Source organism: Thunnus albacares, chromosome 20 (genome assembly GCF_914725855.1).
Source record: "Thunnus albacares chromosome 20, fThuAlb1.1, whole genome shotgun sequence".
Classification (NCBI taxonomy): Eukaryota; Metazoa; Chordata; class Actinopteri; order Scombriformes; family Scombridae; genus Thunnus; species Thunnus albacares.
The window spans coordinates 10,351,955-10,376,295 of NC_058125.1; the positions used below are offsets into that span (position 1 = coordinate 10,351,955).

General features: G+C 42.3%; 1 protein-coding gene across 8 annotated transcripts in view; it reads right to left on the reverse strand.

The window, feature by feature from the left end:
- Nucleotides 1-1,340: 1,340 nt before the first annotated feature.
- The window catches only part of raraa (retinoic acid receptor, alpha a), a 150,260-nt gene continuing 127,259 nt past the window's right edge, over nucleotides 1,341-24,341 (reverse strand). For all 8 annotated transcript variants that reach the window (XM_044337726.1, XM_044337727.1, XM_044337724.1 and 5 more), the window contains 7 exons: nucleotides 19,787-19,935; nucleotides 10,312-10,453; nucleotides 5,128-5,288; nucleotides 4,829-5,005; nucleotides 4,449-4,653; nucleotides 4,061-4,219; nucleotides 1,341-3,781 (listed from right to left, as the gene is read on the reverse strand). In XM_044337726.1, the coding sequence (XP_044193661.1) occupies nucleotides 3,585-3,781; nucleotides 4,061-4,219; nucleotides 4,449-4,653; nucleotides 4,829-5,005; nucleotides 5,128-5,288; nucleotides 10,312-10,453; nucleotides 19,787-19,935 (1,190 nt within the window). In that variant the 3' untranslated portion in view covers nucleotides 1,341-3,584. The remainder of the gene's footprint in view (nucleotides 3,782-4,060; nucleotides 4,220-4,448; nucleotides 4,654-4,828; nucleotides 5,006-5,127; nucleotides 5,289-10,311; nucleotides 10,454-19,786; nucleotides 19,936-24,341) is intronic.

The following is a 24,341-nucleotide window of genomic DNA, read 5'->3' on the forward strand; positions in this document are numbered from 1 at the left end:
TAGAGGAGGAAAACAAAGTCAATTCTAAATGTTACAGGAAGCCGGTGCAGAGCAGCTAGAACTGGACTAATGTGCTCCTTCCTCTTGGGTCTGGTTAATAGCCGAGCTGCAGAGTTTTGAGTGAGCTGAAGTCTCTTGATTTTTTTCTGGAGGTCAGTAAAAAGTGCATTACAGTAATCAAGTCCAGCGTGAAATGAATACATGAATCCGTTTTTCAACATCTTTTTGATTTATAAATGGTCGTACTTTAGCTATGTTTCTGAGGTGGAAAAATTATTTTTTCGTCACCTTGTTAGTGTAGGACCTGAAGCTTAGATCTATATCTAACATAACACCAAGACTTGTAACCTCAGATTTATTCCAGGGAGTTAATTTCCACAGATTATTAAACAGCATTTCTCTTTTTGTTTTGGGGCTCATTTAAGAAACTATTGCTCATCCACTTATTTATTGCCAGAAGACAGAGACAGGTAGTAATGGATTTTATAGCTGCTGCATCATTTGGTTTAGCGGAGATGTACAGTTGTGTGTCATCCGCATAACTATGGAAACATACAACGAGCTCTCTGATGATGTCACCAAGTGGCAGCATGTATAGTGAGAATAATAATGGACCAAGGCAACTAACTTCTGCAACCCCAAAGCAGTTGTCGTGTTTTTCAGACACATGATCTCCAAGACTGATTTGAAACTTTCTCCCTTTGATGTACGTTTTGAACCAGTTTAACACACCGTGAGAAAGACCAACCCACTTTTCCAGATGATTGATTAGGATGTCATGGTCAATCATGTGCTTAGGTCTAAGAAGATCAGAATTGAGACCTTATTGTGACCAGAGTTTAGTCTGAGGTTGCTGATTATTTTAGTAAGAGCAGTTTCAGTGCTGTGGTATGTTCTAAAGCCCGACTGAAATTCCTCCAGGATATTGTTTTCTTTAAGAAAAGAGTTTAACCCTAACCCTAATTGACTGACTTGAACTTAACCTTAATACTGATTTTAATTATGGTCATTTTTATGAAGATTCTTGGTCTGGTATTTATCTAGTGGGTGACTACAATAAGCAACTGAGTTTTAATATTAAAAGTGACCTGTGAACCCTTGTTATCAGCCTGTTCAATGCTACATTAATGCTACACACAAGAAAACCAAGGCTTCTATAAAGTGTCAAGAAAGTTAGTGTTTAACTTTGAATTTTCCCCAAACTTCTGCTTTTTATGCTTTTTATTCCTGTAGCAGAGAGTGAAAAGAATGACACAAGTGAACAACACAAACACATTTAATAATTATTAAATGTTGGTTTTATTTTTATCTTTTTTTGTTGTTTTTTTTTTTTTTTTCAAAGTCGCTTGATAATCTTGACAAAATTGCAACATATTCCATACTTCTCAAACTGACGGTGTGTCTGTTGCTATTCCAGATTAGCTGTGGAGGGAAAGTTGTGCGCTGTTCTGGACAGGTTAAGTCCTAAATGATGAAAGCAGCTTTGACCGTACAAATAAAAAGAACACATGAACGACTCAAGAGAGACTCCACACTGGCATCCTATGTCGTAACGTTGCAGGGTCAGGGTCAGTGTCTCTCTGCACAAGTCCTGGTCTGCCAGGCCTAACAAAAGTGAGTGATTGAAGAAAAAAAAAACTCAGGGGCTCAGTAGCAGAGGTGTGTGTATGTGTGCATCTGTGATAGGAGGGTTGGGGAGTGCAGCACAGAACATATACAAAGAACAGGCCAAGCACACAAAATGATTCCTTCCTGAGACATTGGCGTGTGTACAGTAATGATGGTCTAGATGAGATGTGTGTGTGTGAAGGCGTTTTGGCGTAAAGTGAGTCACAGGGTGCAAGGTTGCTCTGGATCCGGCAAAAAAAAAAAAAAAAAAAGTCACATATTCGTTTCTACCACAGGTTGCCAGGGGGGAGATTTGTAAGGGCTTGACAAATATCACATCTGGGACCTTCACTTGCCTGACCACTGACAGTAGAGGGATAACTAAAATCTAGTCTTTTCCCATCCACTAAATATTACTGATCCATTCAGAGACTGCGGAGATTCACTTGTGTTTAATACAGTGTGTATGTACACCAATCTTCACATTTTAACTCTCTTTGAAGCTGAGCTGCTGTAGCTCGCCGTTTTTTCTGAAACACCATCTCTTGCTGCTACATGGCCAAAAAAAAAAGCTATGCCCCGACTGGAGTGCTACTTTGTTATCTAGGGTATGTAAAAACATGTTTTAAAAGTGAAGGGGGGGAAAAGGTTGAAATTGTGAAAGCCACATTCTGAACAGCCAGTGATTGGTTAAGGGGTCTGTCCAGTATTTAGTAGGACACAAAACATGAAAGAACTTCCTTCAGTAAAATGTGCTCAAAATGTCTTTTCTTGAATCACAAACCTATGAACAAAACACATAAAAGGTATTCTTAAAAAAAAAAAAAAAAAAAAAAAAAAAAATCAGGTGAAGCCTAAAACTCTTCATAGTTTTAAAGAAATGAATACAGCTTATATACACAAACTCAAAGGCTACTTAAAATACACCTTAATAATGAATCTTCATTAATTTGATTTCTTGAAAGGACCTGTGACCATATCATACAACCATGTTCATACAATCATTTTTTTCCCATTCTCTTGGAAGAAAAAAAAAAAAAGAAAAAAAAAGAAAAAAGGAAAACAAATCCAACCTGGAATAGTAGGTGATATTCATTGCGACTTGTTTTCTGTGCACATTTCTGTGTGTGTGTGTCTGTGTGTGTGTGTATGTTTGTGTATGTGTGTGTATGCATGTGTGGACTAGAGAGAAATTTCAACATCTTTTGCTTTTTGTTAATTAGAATAATGTACAAATGTGATAAAACTGAAACGTCTCTCTCAATACTCTTGATGGGTATGAAAAGATTCGAACAGTGAAGGAGTACAACAATTTCTAATCTCAGAAAACATGTCCTCATTTCAACTTGCCATTCTTGTCTGGACATGTCAATCACAATAGTTCCTTAACTTTTCTATATATATTTATATATCTTTTTGTACGAAATCTGTTTTTTGAAGCTGGAAAAAGAGAATAGACCCAGAGTCTTTGAGGAGGGGGGGGTCTTCTGACAAGTCCCAAGCTTGCAGTCTGCCTCAGAGTACAAGAAAAAAGTGTCTGGTGTTTGTCAAGTCATTCAATGCATTGTCCTTGTCCATATTGTTTGTCCCGCGGTGCCCCACCCACTCCCACTTCCAGTCAAAACTGGTCTCCGCTGCTGAGTTGTGTTCGGATTTTGTTTCCGTCAGTCTTTTGGAGAAAGGTGGAGAGGGGAGGAGAGTGGAGGGAGAAGGAGGAGGAGTCATCAGCAGTGTTAACGGTGTGGTCTCTCAGAGGCATCCTGTTGCCCCTGCGTGCCCCGGCCTTACCTCCCCTCACGTCAGGACAGTGTTCCTGAGTGAGGGGAAAGCAGATCACGAGGTGGGGATTTGTGTCGTAGCAGAGGAGGCGGCTGGCTCAGTCAGAGTCAAGGCCCCCCTCCTTCACCCCTCCTCTTTAGAACGTCGAGGAAGGAGACGGAGCGCAACGTGAGGAAAAATAAAAAGGTGGGCCGTTACTACGGCGATTGTGTGGCTGGACTGCTTTGGGCAGAGCTGGGGGACAAACTGGGGCTGCAGCTGCCTGGGGGGGCACCACTGGTCCGGCCACCTGCGGCACCACTTTCCAGACCTTCTGAGTTCTCCAGCATCTCCTGGATGAGAGGGGGCATGGAGCCGGGGATTTCCATCTTCAGGGTGATGACACGCTCAGCTCCTGTAGGGCGTGTTGGAGAGAGATGGGAAAATGTAAGCTACCAAAAATCTCACAAAATAAATATTATTCATTGATCTTGTCTTTTCTGCTCCATTTTAATATGATATGAAATAAAGAGAAGCATATGAAGCAGCAAATATAAATAGATAACAAATATAGTTAGATGGATAGATTGATAGATACAAATAGATAACAAAATTATTAACCAGGGTTTGGTCAAACTGAACAATAAATCAATCGACATTTAGCAGACGTCAGTGACTAGTGTGGGCTTCAGACCTTTAGCACTGATGCTTCTCAGATCAGTGATCTTCATCAGCATCTTGGGGAACATGTGTGGTTTGTGGGGCCTCCTCTTCCTTACATAAATCTTCAGCGCCTCCAGAAGGGGCTCTTGCAGGACGTCCACCTTATCTGCCTCTTCTAAGTCTTGACGATCTGTTGGACAAACACACAAAGTACAGAGCAAATTGGTCAATACTCTCCATGTCATGATCACAGTTAGCCACTAGGGGGTGCTCAGTGAACAAGCGCAGCATTGATGCTCTACAGCTATTTCATCCATAGACGGGGTGACACTCAGTCCTAGTTTCCAGGTCAGAAAAGGGTAAAAGGTTTTAATAAACTGTAAAAAGAGTGAAAAAGGTTTTTAGGGAAGTCGTCATACCTCCACACAACAAACAGATGGCACTGAGCAGCCCTGTCTCTGCATCGTCCATCTCCAAGGGGAGGAGCTGGTTGGCGAAGGCAAAAACCAGGTCAGTAAGGGGACCAAAGCCAGCATTGTGCATCTGGGTTCGGTTTAGCGTGAGTCCATCTGAGAAAGTCATGGTGTCTTGCTCTGGTGTGTAGCGTGTACAGATCCGCAGTATCTGAGGACAGCAGAGACAGAAAGGGTTGTTGAGAGTTTAACAGGGCAACTGGTTAGAAATTTTAAACCAGTGTACTCTTTAAAAAGTAATGTAATGTTTGGTTTAAGGCTGAAATGGTGAGCCTTGAAGCTTGACTTTAGATTCAAGTAAGTAAAGGCTGGGCTGTTGTTCTTACCAGGATGTCCAGACAGGCGGCTTTGAGCAGGGTAATCTGGTCAGCGATGGTGAGCGTTGTGAAACCAGGCAGCTGCTTAGCGAACTCCACTGTCTTTATGATGCACTTGGTGGAGAGTTCACTGAACTTATCCCACAGGTCTACGTCCAAGGATACACGTCGTTCTGAGCTGTTAGTCTGTTAAAATGGAGACATTCACAGTTAAATTTAATTAAAAGTGCAGGTGATAATAATGATCTACGTCTACCAAAGGTGAATAAATATAGAGACACACAGATCGTCAGTGTCATTGTTCTGACCGTAGTGTATTTGCCGAGCTGGCAGAGAGAGGGGAAAGTCTCCTGATGTGCCTTGCGAACCCTGTCGATCATCTGCTCTGTGTCAGGACTCAGCACGTAGCTCTCTGTGCACTCCTGCTTCTTCTCTTCCTTCTTCTTTTTGTTCCGGTCATTCCTCACCGCTACAGGGAGCAAAGGAGAAGAAGAGAGACGATTAATGTGTCAATGTGACATTTTTCGGTCAAGTGACAAACTTAACATAAAAGCTCTCATTAATTTACTTTTAAATAGAGTGGAATACAGTGAAAACTAGTTCCTGAATGGGTCCATAAAGCACTATTCACATGATTATTTGTGATATGTACAAAACTGTTTACACATAAATACATCACACAGTGTATTTATAGTATATATATGGACTTGCTGTCTTCATCTGCAATTTAAATCTGTACAGATTGCTTGAAAATCTATTGCAACATGCGCACAACCTGCATACTATATATCCCATATTAGCAACACATGACACCACCTCAGGGCAAACTGAAACCAAGATCAAAGGCAAAGTCATCAGCAGGAGAGGATGCTCTGTCTGCAGCCAACAGCAGCAGCAACCACAGCATCACTTCTCTTATCCGATGCTTTAAGATAAATGTTGGTAGACGGCTCCATTGAAGAGGGGCTATGGTAATGGAGGGAGGATGAAAAAAAAAACCCTTGAAATAATCCAATGTCATTTCCCTCTGGGCGATCCAACGGAGAATAGCGTGCTCACCCCAAATGACAAAAAACACTAGACAGGGGTGTTTAGCATTGGAATCCCATTACAGGCTCTATCCATTTCTCCCAGCCCATCCACACAGGGGTGCAGTTTAGCTATGACTGGGTTGTGTATGTGTGTGTATGTTGAAGGTGGGGGGTGGGTTGGGTGAGATGGGGTTCTACTTGATAAATAGTGGTGGGGGATGGAGCTATCCATAAGGCTGACAAATTGCCACAGCTTTCATTAGGGGTCCCGGCTAATCTAATAACATAATATGACAAATATCCTGCCTCTAATGGTTTTAAAAGAGCTCTGCTGCTGAGCCCATACCGGAAAAAAACCTTCCAGCTTTCTCTCTCTCCCTCACACGTTTCTCTCTCTCTCTTGGTTATACAACACGTTCTCTCTTTCCTTTTCATCCTCTCAGTTTGTTTCATTCTCACTCGATGCGCGCTATCTCTCCAAAACTGTATTCCTTGTGCTTTAAATCATCCACCCTTTGGCTAAACTCATCTCTATCAGCTCTCCCATCTCCAACTCCCCTCCAGGTACGTGAATTTCCCCTCGCCGCTGACCTAAGATCAGATTTTCCTTGTCTTAATCCTAACCTTGACCATTAAGGCTGAGAAGACTCAGGCTGATGGGAGATCAGTGTCTGTGACAGAGGGGTCTGGCCTAGGGCCATGGAGGGATGCACTACTTGGTGCTGCTGCTCATTCATCAGCTCACAGACAGGCCTCCCTGCCTGGGAGAACATGAAGGGGAGGAGGAAGGAGGGGGCTGGAAGTCTGATGCTGCACTATGTTATTGCTAAGCACTGCTCGCCACAACAAGGGAAGAGAACCCCGCCATGCAAAAAGAGCATGGTTATGCATTATTTGACAGAGTTTTATTGGTGGTCATATGGTAGGCCAGAATAACCTTAAGTGTGACTTATGATATATAGCCAAAAACACATATTATACAGTATGTTATGATGGGATAGTTTTATAAGTTAAATCAAGTGCTTCTCTAAGGTGAAAACAACAAAAACAGGAAAGCTTTCTACCTCCATATTTACTTTGATGAGCCAATTTATGATTTTGTTTTGAGGAACGCCCTCTTCAGCACCTCTCAGCTTTTGAGGCCAGTTACATAAAACTGTAGGAAGCTGCTGAACATATTTGGGCCAGCCTTGCTTGTGGCATTGATTGGGGATCTGTGTTCTGTTTGCCACGAGGGGAGGGATGGAAGGTTGCAACACAGTCGATGTCCAATTAATTCACAAATAAAAGTGGGGCATCCCTAGCGCCTAGACATTACCCGCACTGACAAATTGGCAGCACAATCATAAGCCGCACAACACAATTTAATGAAGTCATTAAAGAACTATTAGGCACGACTGGCGATCTGTCATGGCGAATTGCCACATGCAATAACTTGGGGGGGGGGGGGCACTGTAGCGGGGGAAGCGCAAATGAAAGAAATACTGCCTTGCTTTTTTTTTTTTTTATTGTGTGCGTGTGTGGACACAAATGTGCATTTGTTGTTGTTGTTTGCATGCGTGTTAACTTCAGGCAATGTATCTTTCAAATTGTATTATGAAAATATGAATGCTAATGGGGGAACTTGCATCCTGGATTGTTTGTGGTTTATGGGTTCATTGCATAAAAATGATTTATAAGAGCCGGTGTGTACAGAATACTGTGACAGCGCACACACACACAGCCATCACTCAATCATTTGTTCTCATAGTGGATTTCAGCTATAGCGTGCAGTTAATAGACAATTTCTGTTAGTGCCTGGGTGTGTACGTATTTGTGTGTGTTTGTGTGTGTGTGTGTGTGTGTGTGTGTACAAGACAGAGAGAGGTGGGCAGACAGGGATAATTCGTGTGAGGAAAATTAAAGCGCTGGCAGCTCGTCCATCACACAGATTAAATTCAATGGAAAGATAAAAATGTCAATGTTCCCCCTGCTCCTGCTGCTCGCAGTGCAGAGCCACCGTCGACAGTGATGAAACTTTCTCCCTCTCTCTGTCCTCCAGCCTCTCTCATCCCCCCACCCCAACCCCACCCCTCCCTGCGCTATCTCAACTCAAAATTTTCATTCTCACTCACACTGGGTTCAATACTCTTTCCTCTCGTAGCCTTCATCTTTCTCTACCATCCCGCTTTTCTGGCTGATGTTATCCTCCCCTTGTGCCGTTCTCAATCATTCTTTGCTTCATCTTATTTTACTTTTATTACTTTTTCTATTGCTGAATAACACCTTCCCCGAAGGAACACGTGGGCGATAGGTTTGTGAGCTAGACGAAAAATAAAAGGAGGGGGGGGGGGGGGGTCGATAAAGGGAGGGAGGTACTGAGGGATAGTCGCTGGTCTAAACTCACCAACATAAACAGAATATGAAAGACTCAAATCGGAGAAGGGTCGGCAGTTACTTTAGTTGAAATGGGCTATAAATGCTAATATTCATAGTATATTGTCCTTCCTTTGGAGCACAAGTCTCGTCTTCAATAGCCACACACTATCAGATTGATAGTAATCTGGCACTAGGTTTACAGGCGTTTCCCTTGTAACCCTCCACTTGCTCTCAACACACCCCCTCCTCCTTCTGACGCCGTCTTGCTTGGCATTGCCACCTGGCAGCAGGCCTGGCACTGTTGTCTGGAGCTGTCTGCCGACAGACGCAAGGTCACCCAGACGTCCCCTGGCGCTAGCGGGGGGTACACCTTCTGTGTGTGTGTGACAGTGAGTGTATGGTGTTTAAGTGGAGCTGTCCGAGCGCGTTTCTGTTAAAGTGTTTTTATTCATACCCGTTTGTGTTTGTCACCTTGCATGTGCATAATTTGTGTGTGTGCGCGTGGAATTATGCACAAGCATGCATTTTTATGTGTGAGTGTTCCTGTGTCTCTGTGTGTGAGAGGCAAAGAGAAAGAGACTCCCTGCTGTCCCCAGATGGTCAGCTTCTCCTTCCTCACCAGTCCAGACCAGTTTCACAAGCCAAAGTCACTGCTGAGGACACAAGCTGAGCAATCTGCACACTACACAAAATGACCACGATCAGAAACTTCTTATTAAAACAAAACCAACTGAGCTATGCTATGTCGAAATTTATCCGATAATAAAATTTCCAGCCTCCAATCCATTCAGAAACCTGTTTTTTTTTTCCTCTTGTGCAGTGCTACTTCTTCACCACTAGATGGCTCTCCAACTCCAGTCTATCTCTCCGTGTTGTGTGCCGTGTGCCTCTGTGTGTGTGTGTAAGAGAGCTGGCTGCTGTGATCCCTGTAACCATGATTAATGGCCCCATTCAAAGGTAAGGAGCTTAGAGGATAACTTCTTTTACTGTAAGCCACAGTGCTGTGGCATGGGGAGCGCTCCCTGCACTCGCTGTAGCAGAAAGATGAGGTAAATAGCGCTGGGAAGACAGGAGGCAGAGAGGGATAAAGCAATGGAGACTATACGCATGTGTGTTTAAACAGGTGTGTGCCTGTTAGAGGAGGGGAGGTGCCAGACTTTCTGTCCACATACACTTATAATTAATGTACTGTATGTCCTATAATTATTTAAGTATTTATGAGTACAAATGTGTCCCGTACACACACTCTGGTAATGTGTAAAATGATAGCGAGTGTGTATAATGTGTATCACAGTGTGTCATGTGATCGGGTTGAGGTAAAAACCCTGCTGGCCTTTGAGTTCTCTGCGGTCACACCTCTACCAATTACTTTATCAAGTCTGACTGCCTGCGCGTATGTGTGTGTGTATGTGTGTGTGTGTGTGTGTGTGTGTGTATGTTCACACAGCCCCCGGGGTGCAATGATGGGAGCAGACGCCTGCTCTTTCACTCTCGGCAGGTGAGAACATATTCATCACAGAGGCCTGCCAAGCCTGGCGACACCCTGACTGTTAGTGCCAGTCTGCATCACGGCTGCCCTTTGTCTCGCTTTTACAGTGGATATTCTCTTCAAATAAAAAAGTTTAAAAAAAAAAAAAAAAATCACTTCAAAGCGTTAACATATGAGCAACTAATAGTAACAGCTTTGATTTCACTGTGACTTTGTTTTGATAAGCACCAGATTTTTGGGTTTGTGGAGTTTCTCATAAAAATGTCAAAAAACTGATAGCATCTACCAACAAACATACTGTGTGTTATGTGATTGGATCTGATACGAAGCAGTTTCATAATTAATGATAAATTAAGCCCAAACATTCACACTTAGTATGAGTCACTACCAAAGCTGATGTATGTGTGCATCAACAGTGAACACTTATGCAATGTTGGTGGTGGAACTAAATGTCAGCAAATGCTGCGGCTTAAGACTTTCTGCAGTGGTAACAATCATGCTAACCCATCTGGGATTAAATCACTATGATGAGATCTGTGCTTTGCCCTAAGAACCTCCTCCGCAGCGGGATGTGGGAGCAAGGCTTTCTGGGAAACATTGGTTTTTATACTCACACTCCTTGGACATCCCCACTTCCAGGCACTTCTGCAGCCGACAGTACTGGCAGCGATTGCGGGTGACTTTGTTGATGATGCAGTTCTTCTCCCGGTGACAAGTGTACACCATGTTCTTCTGGATGCTTCTCCGAAAGAAGCCCTGTGTGAGAGAAAGATGGAGAGACGAGGAGATGAAGAGTGATCGCCAGCGTGGGTGGAGGGATGTGGTGGATTAAGGATTATGGAGGAAATTAGTCTGTCTTAGCAAATAGTGCAGTGAATAGCACAAAGCAAATACAGTTGTGTTGCTGTTTGCTGTTATATGTCTGCCCAGCATGGTTATCTATTAACATTACTGCTTTGATTATGTGCTCTGTCTTCATATCTTGCCAATGTTTATAGTGTATCTTTTTATCAAGTGCCAAAAAAACCCCTCATAAACTGACTTATAAGGTTAAAAAAATATTCCATTAAAAAGATACCATGTAGAATAGCTATATATAGCTGCAATTAAAAGGCAATCAACTACCGAACAGTTAAGTCCTTAAAGGGCTTAACCCGCCACATAATCTGGACGGCGACTAATAGTCAGTGAACTGTCACCATCCCATGAGGTCGCCCACCTGCTTGGTGAATGTCACTCGAGACACCACACAAACATGATTCTTGAGATGTTTCAAGTCAAAAAGGCTTTTGGGCCAAAGGGTTACTGAGTGTCACATAACCGTGGCCTAGTTTACAAAGCCAGAAATAAGCAATTCTAGATCGAGGCCAAGCGCATATTATTAGAGAGAAAGAGAGAGAGAGACCATACACCGCAAGTGTAAGAACAAAAGAGGAATTCCTCTTTTCTTGCATTTTCTTTTTCAATCTAACTGGATCAAAGAAAACGAGAGGATACATTTTAAAATGTAGTCCATGCATATGAGGCAGAGGAGAAATCATAATGAGATCATATTTGGTCACTGGACTGAAATGGGAGATCTTTGGGGAGATGTTTTGATTGCACAAAAGCAAGACATAGAAACAGAGAGTAATATCTCTCCCAGATAGATGCAATATGCATCCCAAGCACTAGCATGGTAATAATTTAGATTCTCCCCCTATGATCCTAAAGTCTAGCTCTGACTGCCAAAAATAAGATCTCAGAATATTGGGTCATAAACTAACTGAAGGGAGAATAGTTTAAAACAAGATAGCATGTTTTAAATTAAAAATACACCCAGGATTTCTAATATCAAAAGAAAAACTGACCATGTAATAAAACTGTAAGCCAATTTGATAACTTTGTCTGAGAACATCTCTAGTACTAAAGTCTGAATGATCTATATATTTTCTCATTTCAAGTAATATCAATGTTAAAATAGTGTTTTGTACCCATAGAGGCCTTTAAATGCCCTTATGTTGCCAACAATGACAAACCGGTTGAAAAGCCATACATCAGAACTTACATTCTCCTTAAGACCACACAAACCTCAATAAAAATCAATGTTAACCTCTGTGGTATTATTGCTTAAACATCCCTTGTGTGTCAAAAGATATAAAGAGGTTAATGCAAATCAGCCACAACTGAGTGAGTGTTCAGTACTCAGCAAGCATGGCTCAGGACAAATGTAATACAGGTCAATGTCAGTATTGACGCAGTGGGACAAGGGTTATGTTTTGGAGAGTGGATGGGTGGGTGGGTGGGGCCAGCTAGGAAGGGAGGGAGGTGGGGTAGCTGCCAGGGAGCCCCATCCCATGCCGAGGGATTAGCTTTGCTAGCCGACAGATGGCCGGTGGACCTAAGCCCACAATTTGTCCTTCCCGGATCACCAGCCTCTTCTCACATCTCTCGTCCACCATCACAGAATGGGAAGTGATTCAGGCTTTTGATGAACTACAAAGAGGAAGTATGTACACTTGGTAATGTATCTGTTTGGCGATAATGCTATTTAAACACGACTTTGTGTCTGGCTGGTAGAGGAGGTATTTCAATCCTTGGAGGGTCACCTCATGTAACCTTTGTCCTGACCTCATTAAGGACTCACATCTGCTTGGCAACGTGTCACATAAAACACATTTTTAAAGTTGGAAAAGGGTGAACAATTCCACCTATTTCGATCAAACTTCTGGTTTTCTTGCACAATTTCCAGCCTAGAAATAAATGACTTGGTGCCTCAAACAGATACATACAAACTCTTAAGAAGAGACCTGCTATCTCCCGGCAGAACAGCAATGCCATCAACAAACAAATTAGAGAGAACAAGGTTTGTAGGTTGCCGTTAATTCGAGCTGCTGGTGCTGAGGGATAAGTCAGTGGTCTTTGTGTGTGCATGTGTCATGCCCTCTTTGATCCGATGATGCCCGGACCCTGAACCCTAGGGTCAACAGGGGATTGACCCACTCCCTCAGTGCTTGAAAGTATGAACTGTGAAGTGTATTTAAGAGCATGTGTGCGAATAAATAGTATTAAAAAATTCAGCCCAAGCAGCCTCTATTTTTTTTTTGATAACACAACAATGACGATAATAGTGGTCACTGCGCTGAACCAATGTTGTCAGTTGAAAAAATATCACGTGATCCACTCATCAGCACAAAAGGCCCTCTTGACACCACTTATTCTACCAAAAAAACCCAAAAAAAACTTAAAGAGTGAACACACAGTGAGCTAAATAGATAGGTAAAGTTAGCTAGCAACATACACTAAATATGAAGTCTGTCATTATTTCAAAAGACCGAAAGTGACAGAAACTGAAGTTTCAACTGAAACAGTTGACACCGAGGAGGAGATGGACAAGAAAGGCAATGAAGTAATGTTAACTGAAGCCCTCAGCCGCCACACCAGTTTATCCTCCACTGCCGCGAGGAAATGTAATTTTAACCCACAGTGGCAGAGAACATTCCCATGGCTCATTTTCGAGGATAATTTTATGTACTTCAAGTACTGCAAAGCACAGAAGCAAGCGGACAACTCAGCCTTTGTTTTTGTGCAGTATCTCATTTAAGGTGAGGGTTGCCCGTAACACAATAAATCGCAGAGGCATGCACTGTACAAAGATGTGTACATTGTGGGATAAAACAAAGGCTCAAGAACCTTGCAGGCGGCTGTGAGAAGGCAGGTGTTGCTCTCTGAAGAGGAAATGAAGAGGAAGCGGAAAATAAAATGTAATATTGCACATTATATTGCAAAAGAGGAGGCGGTCTTTGTGAAGTTTGGACTACTTATTACCCTACATAAGAAAAATGGAGCGGAAATACATCCAACACACAAAAATGACAAAAGGTGTGCAGAAATTATTGGACAAATTGCAGACATGATAAAAGAAAGCCTTGCAGCAAAGCTGAGACATGGAATGTGTAATTGTTTATGTGCTGCTCTTGGAGAATGGAAAACCCTCCGGTTGGACAACAGACCTTTGAACATTCACATGCCATTGGTAAGAAAGTTGTTTCTCTTTTTAGCAGAATTTGTTTTAGTGTAACATTTTAGTTATAGACAGTATTTGTAATTTAGAGAATTGAGTGTCAATTTGGTTTTTGATCATTATGGATTTTATGTTTTCGTTCAAGGGGTCCTGAATGCCACCAAGGCTGCATGTGATGCAGTTTGCCCAGGGGATGATGGAGGGTCGATGAGAAAATATGTGTCTTTCGGTGCAGATGGGGCTTCTGTCAACATGGGCACCCGTGTGGCTGTGATTGCCCACCTGCAGAGTGAGGCAGGAAGACATAAAATCCCAATCCACTGTTTTCCACACAGGTTTGTAATCACGACAAGTTATAATGCCTCTCTCATCCAATTAGTTAAAAATGTTAGGCAGCACAGTGTGTGTGCGTGTGTGTGAATGAATAAGTGAGAGACAGTGTATTCTGTTTCTTGCACAGATCAGAACTTGCGATACTCATCTTACAGAAGACAGAAATTAAGGTTTTTGGTAGTCTACAATCTCGCCTCACCAGTGGTCATGATCAATACTTCAGTGGTTCTTTAACATATGAAGCATCTGGCAGCCTCAGCGTCCACTTCTATTGAAGTTCAAGGGCAGGCAAAAAGGTCATAACTTTCATTATCAAATAATTAACAGATGGCTAAGGAGTATATTTTCAATGAACATTTTCATTGAATTATGTTTTTACTCCCTAATCAACAGATAAAGAAGGAAATGGAGAGTACAATTCTGCATATATTGCCACTTTCTTTGTGACCTGTTTGAGGAGCTAGCTACCCTTAGCCTCACACTGTAGAGGAGCGATTAGATCCTCCCCCAAGCCACCTAAGAGTTGAAACAAACAGTGACCAGACTGTAGGAACTCAAGATAAAGCCAAAGCCAGGTGGTTTGCCTGAGAAGATCAAGACCTCATTTGCTCAGCAGCAGGGCGATGAGATGAGATTCCTCGTATGTTTAGGATAAGTCAGTGCGAAGGAATTAAGAGAAATTGATCATCCTAAGGATTACACCAGACACCTTCAGAATCATTGTATTAGATGCACAGCAGAAGGGTTTAAGGATAAGAGAAATGCAGCTAAGGTTACAACCATTATTTTGTGTGTCTTTTGAAAGGAATGACACTGAAGTGGAATGTCACAGGCCTCACACATCCACAGCTGAAGCGCCATGTGGAAACTGCCATCAGCATCAGTGTGGAAGCTATCAAAGCGAGGTTTGGTCTCTAAAAGGGTAAGAATTTATTTGACGAGACACTGCGTTGCCATTTGAGACACTTGTTGCATATGTGCAAACTCAATTGCTCTCTTCTATCCTTCAGAGCAGGGTGCAATACAGCTACAATCCAGGATGAGTGGCAAGGGCTCAAATTCCTGGTAAGCCAGAACTTCAAGGACAAAAACTACACTGGCTTGTAGGACATGCTGCTGACAAAGGACCCCTACAAGCAAGACTACATATCGACTATATATACAGTGAGGTCCAAAGGTCTCTATCTATCTATCTATACATCTATCCATATATTTATTCATATTTTTTAAGCTGAACCTTCAACAATACAAAATCACAATTTAAGTATTGTATGGTTGCATACTGGTTTCGATTAGTGAAAGGTAAGAGTTAAAATGAATTTAAAAGATGTCATCTTCTCCCTTAGAACATACTGGAGTCGGTGCAGATCATTTCCCCATTTCAGCTACCCAGTGTGAAAGAGGCTTTTCTGCCCAAAACCGCATCAAGAATTCAACAAGAAGCTGCCTTGGAGTATCCACAACTTAAGACTTCATGCGGATCAGCTTGGAGGGGCCTTCAGTGGAGCAATTTGATCCCAGTCCTGCTGTGGACCGCTGGCTGAGCTCAAAGCGGGCTAGACGACCTGCTTACAAAAGCTGCCGGACCAGTGATATCCTTTGTGTCTTCACAGACAGAGCAGACTTTTTTGGCGTTTAGAACCAAGAAGAACTACTTTATTATAGATATGTTCATACAGTTTAAAGCAGCTTAAAGGTTAATTATATAATTATTAAACAAATACAGTTTGAAGCAGAAATAATTAAAAACCTAGTGTACTTTTTGTATTCAAAATTAAATCATTTTGCTTGTAAATGTCTCATCGTACCCCTTCATTAAGGAAAAACACATTTGATAAATTTTCATTGCGCCCCTAAGGTTTTGTATGCGCTCCTAAATTTTTCAACTTAGGAGCACATGTGCTGCTTGGGAAAAAAAGTAAGCATCAAGCCCTGTCCCTCCTGACACCATGAGGCTCAGGTGCCCTCTTTGCAGCACCTCCTGATTGGCTGTTGCTGCCGGCTCGTGGGCCAGTCGTCGATTGTTCCTGTCCCCCCTCCCCCCCTTCCTTTTTTTAGGAGTCATTGCTTCCTATGGCCCTTAAGCCTCTTTTTGTATCACTGCTTAATCCACCCGGCGACAAGGGCCCTCAGCAGGCCTGTCAGCCACCCTGCAGCGTTCAGAGGAGATGAGAGCCGCGAGAAGAGGGAGAGGGAGGGAGGGATGTAAAAGAGGAATGAACAGTAACAGCACATACGTGATTGCATGTGTCATGTGCTCTTGAATTCACGGCTCTCTACCTGGTGTGCGTTATGAGCCTCACGCGTTTATGAGTGTGTTCTACTTTGCATGTGTGTGAGGAAATGCTTTATTAAGAGGGAAGCAGGGGGGAGTCTGGGGTTGGCGAGTTCACAGGGAAGCAAAGGAATCCTCTCTTACGTGACTTTCACACTGTGCCCAAATTAAGAGTGCGTTCCCAGCCACCTACTGCGTCCTTGCGTGTGTGTGAATATGCATGTGCGCGTTTGTGTGTGTGTGTGTGTGTGTGTGTGTATGACTGTGCCCCTGTCTCTATTACTTAGCAGCTATTGCTACAGCCCACACATTAGTAAAGATGGATGCTTGGTAAGAGTGCCATCTGAAAAACAATCCAAATAGGGGACATTCATGCAAGAAGCGGCGGTTGGGGATTTTTGGAAATAGGTTCACTTCCCTTCCAGTGCAGCGGATACCAGGAAGAGAGATCGCCTGCTGTGCGCTGCCATGCCTCCAAGACAAAAACATAAATATGAGGGGGCGGGCATGCATATTTAATGTTTAAGTGTTAATATCTGGAGGGGAAAAGAAGTGCAATGCCGGTGAGTATGCTCAAGCAGTAGAACTTAAACAACAAACGAATGAGCTGTCTCTAAGTAACAGAGCTCAACATCCCCCTCCTGTTTCCTCTGTTCACTGCAGCCCCCAGGAAATGCCTTTGTAGTTTGGCATGCTGCAGCAAAGCCGACGCTGCTAACCCTCGACTTACCCCAGTCTCAGATGAGACAACCATATACATTCACATGCCTGTAGTGTTGAATTATTGAGTATGCTTTGCCAAGTCATCTCTTCTGAAGTCAGAGATACGGAGAAGGCATCCTGAATTTTTCAAATTAGTACTGCGGCTGTTGAGTGGGCAGGCAGTCGGCTCGTGGACGAGGGACTAGCGGCAATCAAGCTAGGGATATTTTCGTAGTTTTAGCCAACGTTCCTAATGATTGTGATAACACTTTTCCAAACTAGAAGAGAAACTTGCTGTGATCTGGGAACACTTCGGCATCGCTGGAACTAAAGTCCAGTAGGGCAAAGACATGTGTGGTCAGACCGGTTTAAAACAAATTCTCAGTTTGAAACCCTTATCTAAACCACTTATATGCTCATGAAAATGACCATGAATGTTACAATCATCCACTTGATCTGATACATTTACAACAGTGTTTTCACATCTAAGTAGTTTGGTTTAGATACTTCGGGATTAGTTTAAATCATCTGACTGCTCATATTTCTTTCCCTGATAGTTTGATTCTGGCATGAATATCATATCCATACTGTAATGTCATAAATATTATAAATACATCTGATTATTCATTCAGTATATTATTTAATTGAAAGCTTTTCACCTGACTGCATGTTGCCTCTCTCTTGTTAAAAATAATCTACCTCAGCCATAACATATCAGAGAAACTAATCATATTCAGCCAAGAAGGTGGTTTCACAGAGAAACATTTCATGAAATTAATCCTTCGAGACCTGAAATTTCTATCCTACCTGAGTTGAAGGGGGCAGGGAGTGTCAACAACTGATGGTAAAAATGTATGTATTAAGTTACTGTTTGCCCTCATTTCAAAATAATTTGCACTGAACAATTCAACAATGTGTGTTGACGGATGAATGAAAACATCAGCTATATCCCCGGTGTATAAAAGCTTCAAAAAGCTAATTACAGTGTCAATTCTGACACTATTTCTGTACCGTCAGAGAGAACACTGTGATCACTAAGGAGAAACAACTAATTACTCAAGTTTACAGCTTGTCTATTGTCTGCATTCCAATGTTTATCACACTGTTACAGAGTTTCAGCTACCATTAGCAGGTGTCAGATTGTTGTGTGTATACGAAGTTCTAAATACAGCTAGAAAGCAGAGTGAGCGGCGGTTTGGTTGCAGGGGTCAGCCTTTATTTATTTTTCATTTGGGGAGCTGGTGGAGTTTCAGGGAGCATTCAGAGGTTTTGTGTTAGAGGGTTCAGCGTTTGTACTGTATGTGTGTGCCAGACTCTTAGCTTTCCAGTGCTCTCCTCCCTTTCTGCATTCTTTACTCATTTTTCACCCCCCCCCCCCCCAACCCCCCCATTTGTGATCTGGTGCGCTGACCGTCTTTCTTTTGGTGTCAATGAGTTCAGCTGTGGCCCCTGTACCCCGTCCACCTAATCTGCTGCCCCTCCAACCATCCCTTCTGCTATCTCTCTTTCTTTCTCTCTCTCTCTCTCTCCGGCTGTTCGTTCCTCCCGGAGCACACTCTTCTCTCTCACTCCCTGCAGTCTCTCTCATCTTCGTATAATTTTGTCTACATTTCTACACTCCCCCTGGGTTCCTGCCCTTCCTTACAGTTTCATTTCATCTTTTTTTTGCTTCCTGCTTCCTTTTTCAGTGTGCCTTTTTCCTCTATGCTCTTCTCCCTGCTTCCACATTACTCCTATCTCCTACACATATGGAAACACAGACAGGTATTGGCTGCACAGTCATTAGGTCAGAGGGTCTAGCAGGCACATGTCATCACCAGCACCCCCCCCTCCCCTACTCATCCAACTGCTTCCTATCTTGTCTCGCTGTGAACAGAGCTGTTGTCATGAGAAAACCCTTATTTTATAAACATCACTAACAGATTTGCATACTCCTGTTTTGGTTGAGATTCTACAGTTTTGGAAATCCTATCTGCTAAATTCAAAAACGTATCATCTGCCAGCGAAAAAACAAGGAGGTTCCCAAAAATGTTGACATTACTGCACCTGGCAGTAACATTACATTAGATTCCACAGATCCCTCCTCCTCTTCTCTATCCTCTCCTGAGCTTATACAACACTGGCTCAGTGCCTTGGGTGAAGCGAGATAAAGAGCTCAGTGTGCTCACACTAACAGAGCAACATGTATGCATGCACACGGCAAGTATCAACTGATAACAGAGCAGATGGGCGTTATGCGGCCTCTTCAGCACCTGCGTAATACGTCTGTATTGATAACAGGCGGCAGATGTGGACACGTCAGCAAAACTGATAGGAGAAGCAGCAACAACACTGCATGGATGACAGAGTTTCACACGTACTGTACATGATAAGAGATAGGACTGTCATATAAGTTATCTAATTTTGCAGTGTCTACAGGTATAGGGTTGCAGGTTTGAAGTGATTAAAGAGGCCATCGTCCGGGTGCTTTACAAGAGCAGATCATATTGGAGATTACGCAGCTCAATAAAGCAACTGATAAAGTCTGTGAATGATTCCCTGCGAGAAAGTAGTCGATTTTGACTCACTTCCAACGTTAAATTCCAGAATTAAACACCGAAAACCGCACAGGGATGCAAAATAGTCAAAATGACATGTCTTATCATTTTCATCACCTGAGCACAGGCTGTGAAGACCTGTGTGTATTTTTGTTTCCTAGTGCAAATCACATGAAGGTTACAAGATTGTCGAACAACTTGCTTGCTTGGCAGATTAAGAGGAAGGCCGGGAGTCTCACCTTGCAGCCTTCACAGGCGCTGACACCATAGTGGTACCCTGAGGACTTGTCCTGGCACACAAAGCAGGGCTTGTAGACGCGGGGCGGCGGGGGAGGTGAGGGCGGGCTTGGCACTATCTCCTCTGAGCTGGTACTCTGGGTCTCTATCGCTGCGGAGAGGAAAAGAGACACAGGAGGGGTTAGCGAACATTATCAGACAAGAGAGCCGACAGACATGCGGCGTTAATCGATACCAGTAGGATAAATACACAATCTCACGTGTAACCTCACACACATGCACCCAAACACACACGTCTTAAACAAACTAGTCCAGACAGATGCACTGCTGACAACATCCAATACAAATCACCAGAAGGGGAACTTGCTCACTTTCTAACAATGTGTTTGAGGAAAAAAAAAAAAAAAAAAAAAAAGACGGCAACTTCTTGATCAGGCGTTTTCAGATCTGCCACAGGAAAGACTCCTCAAAATGGGTTCAAAGAACAAGCACTTTCTAACACATGCACACATCACACACACACACACACACACACAGATTATCAAGGCAGCCAGCCTCAGCAGAGTATTCTTATTTACAGCAGAAATGACGGCTTGTGTGTGTGTGTGTGTGTTACAGCAAGGAGCTGCATTGTTAGCAGGGCTCAAAGACACTTCTCTCCTCTGATACACGGCCTTGAGTTGTGCTTTATTTTTTTTTTTTTTAATTATGGAGTAAGTGTGAAGGCTTGAAAACATTAAAAGAATAAAGCATACAACAATAACTGCAGACACTTGACCGAGCAAGACAGATCTTTGCAACTTGTTTACGCCTAGGGTGACGAAATTCAGGACACTCTCGGATTAAGAGCAGTTGTCCCGAATCCCGAATCCTGTCCTGTTTGTCCCGAAAATTAACCATTAAGATAATAGTAAAAGATAATATGAACAAGCTAAAAGTGAGAGCTGTCTGTATGCTGAGAGACTCTGCTTACGCTACTTGAGACTTGAAAACCTAAACACTTGACTTGACTTGAGATTTAAAGGCAAACATGCTGAAGAGACCTGACTTGGTGACACAATAATATTGAAAAACGCTGCACTGAACGTATTGTGTCTTTTGGATTGCTGCCAAATTGTCATGAATAATGAATAACATAACAAAGATACGCACAACAAGCTGCTGCTGTCACCAGGAAAAAATGTAGAAGACTCTAAATTCAAATGAGAGAAACTTTTCATTAAATTATCAATTAGTCCACATGAATTAGTAGATCAATAGTTTTTTCTTACTCTCTGATCAAATCCCTTATATAGACTATTTAAGAGTATTACTGATGTGTTTTCACTTGCCTATTGCACTGATTAGGCTATCATAAATAACAGATTGTTGATGTCATTTGACCTGTTTTAAAGCAGATGATGGAGAATGCAGCCGCCACTGCGGGAGGAATTTGTGATAAAAATATCTAAAAAATGTGTTTGTAAGCTCCTACAGTTTAATGACAATGTCAGCTGCTAAAAAAGGCGTTTAAAATGACTGTGACATATCTTTCACCTGTGTGTAATGTAAACACAGCCAGAACACTGCACTTCATATCATCCTCAGAGCCAATCCATCTATCTCTGTATTATTCAGGGTTAGAGTCTGATTTTTCTCTAAATGATTCTATACATTTTAATTGTGATATTTAAAACTAAGCCACCCGTTTGAGTCATTGGTTCAGTTGTTTCAACATGAAAATCAGGTATTATTGAGTTTATATAGTGACTGTCTGAAGTAAACATTACTATTGCTGTTCAAGAAACAATATGTAGTTATTTTTTAAATACAAATTATTTGTAATCCTGTTCTGAATCTCTTCTTTATCAAATGAAACGGAAGTTGCAGTTGTGAGGACAGGGGAAGTGTAGCTGCAGGCAGCCATGAAGAAGGAGCGATCTGACATGTGTGTCACGCAGACAGATGTGAGAGGCACCACAATGATGAAATGAATATATATATGTTATGGATAATGATTTACACACTGTTACATACAACACAGTCATTGTGTTTCTTTTTCCTGATGACAGACAGTTGACTTTATGAACAAAAATAATACATTTTAGCTTTGAGTTTTGACTTTCACACGTTTTACTGTTTGTTGACACTGAGTGTAATAATGTACTGGAGGCTACGCCCACTGTGACCACACCCACCCCAAATCCCCTGTCCCGAATTTCACCCATTCTCATCCGGTCACCCTGTTTACCCCCCCCTACCAAACACACACATACACACACACCTACCTCACTCCCTCTTGTATAATACCACACCAACAAACAGAAAGAGGCTGAATACATACAAACCAAACAACACATGAGCACTTTGTCGACTCACAGATTTTCTGTACTTGTGAACGTGGTAAACAAAGTGTCCCAAGATTGTGTGGAGGTAACCTGCTGTTGCCTTCATGTAATACATATTGAACTTTGACCTCAATATCCTGTGTGTTGCAAAACACGGCTCTTTAATCAAATACAAAAACACGAATTCACAATCAGACCTGTACCCTGTGGACTAAATAACCCCTTTATAATCCCTGTTTGCATATGGTGCCATTTTAAACTGCGTGTGTGTGTGCGTGTGTATATACTTGTAGTTTTTATTCAGATGCAAATACGATTCCTGAGTTTTGATATGCAAATGCATCATTGGCAGTGGGCTAGTTACAACACAAAATTAAAACTTAATACTAAATTATCAAGAAGACATAAAAACAACAAAGAATCTGTGCCAACTTCATATTTCTGTCAGTACTCAATAAAAATATGCTTCTGTGATCTACATCTGTCTGGTTCACTCAGTATCCATACAGGTATACTATTTGCCCCTGTGTATCTGCAAGCCCGTTGCTCCGCCCAGCATCATCAGCTCAACAGAGGAGGGATTTGGGAGGTTGACAAGCAGCTCAGAAGCTGCCTGCAGCTCAGTGCTCGTGTGTAAATAAGCCATTTATATTTAACAGAGTGGGCTGGTTCAGCAGGCCTGTAGTACAGCTGGGAACACACTCCACGTGACGGCACCGCAGACCAACACAATGCTTTCAACTCTAATCGTACTGCATACTAGACAATAAAAGCAAGGATGCAGTTTCTCTCTCTCCACACACACACATACACACACACATATATATACACATACACAGACACACTTTCCTATCCTTTTATAGTGTCCGTGTGCCCGTTTCAGCTTGCCGATCACCATGCACATGCAGCAGATGGTGCAGGAGAAGATTACATTCAGAACAACCAAAATAAACCAACCTGATGCCCAGATATGTTCAAGGCTTCCTGGAAAAAATAATAGACACAAGCGCCGCGCACCAAAATCTAGCCTCTCCGAAGCCTGTCTGTTATCTCTGCCGTCAGGAAAACATACAGCACATCCAAGCGGGTTTCAGGTGACGGGGACAGTTAAGCTAAACAGCAATAAAGATCACATTGCACACCTAACGGTGACACCCAATCAGGCCTTGGTTATTAAGACATCTCATTTATGAGGCCGAGATATCATATGCCACTTTCACACCAGCAACAACCTCATCAGCTCTTGGTGCAAATGTGTCAGTAGGGGTTAAATGAGAGGGGCAGAATTGGTTTGAAATGTTTTGAAAGAGGCATATAAGAGTGACAGGCAACTTCTTATAAAACGCACACCTGAGAGGAGTAAGATGCATTTGTTATGTACTTCAGAAAGCTTTTTGGTTTAACAAACAGATTTCTTTGGTAAAAAGATTTTTGTTAAAACATAGAGATGTACGTGCAACAGCGGGGGAGATAAGAAAAATTGGAAAAAGCAGAAAGAGACTCTTCAAATGATGTAGGATGGAGATGAAGGGAGGAAAACAGGGAGGCAAAAAAACAAAGGACTATGACGCAATAAACAGCAATAAACAGACAAAAACACAAAACAGATGAAGTGATAAAAACGGCACACGCACAGGGAGTGAAGGCGAGGGTGCATTACTTTTGCTCGTGTTCTTTCTCTCGTACTTTTACACACCTGTCAGAATTTTATTTAAAATCGTAAAAGACTACAAATGGGAGCATTTAGAAGAATGCGTAACTTACTTCTTCAATAAACTGGAAGGACAGAAGCATATAATAGTGTGAAATTAGTAAAGCTATTAATTTCAGAGGACATAACGGAGGGGAGGGATAAAGTTGAGCAGATGAGTGGACAGCATATGCTCATAAACAAGAATTATACCATTTCCCCAGAAAGAAGAGTTATACAATGCAGTTTTTTTTTTTTACTGTGGTGGGAGGATGAAAAAGGGGGAGGTGATTTTGTGCAACGGAGGTGAGAGATTCAGTCACAGATTGAGCCGGGAGGGTGAGTGTGAGAAGTGGGGGGGGGGAGAGACTGTCCTTTGCCCCTTATTGCCATTTTATTGGTGTCATTAAGGGCCATCTCTGCCCATGCCACTGGGTCACACAGTCACCACACTCATGTCAAACAAATTAAACTTAAATAGAGCACCCCTTACATAACATGGCATATTTTCTCATTAGCAAAAAAAAAAAAACACCATTC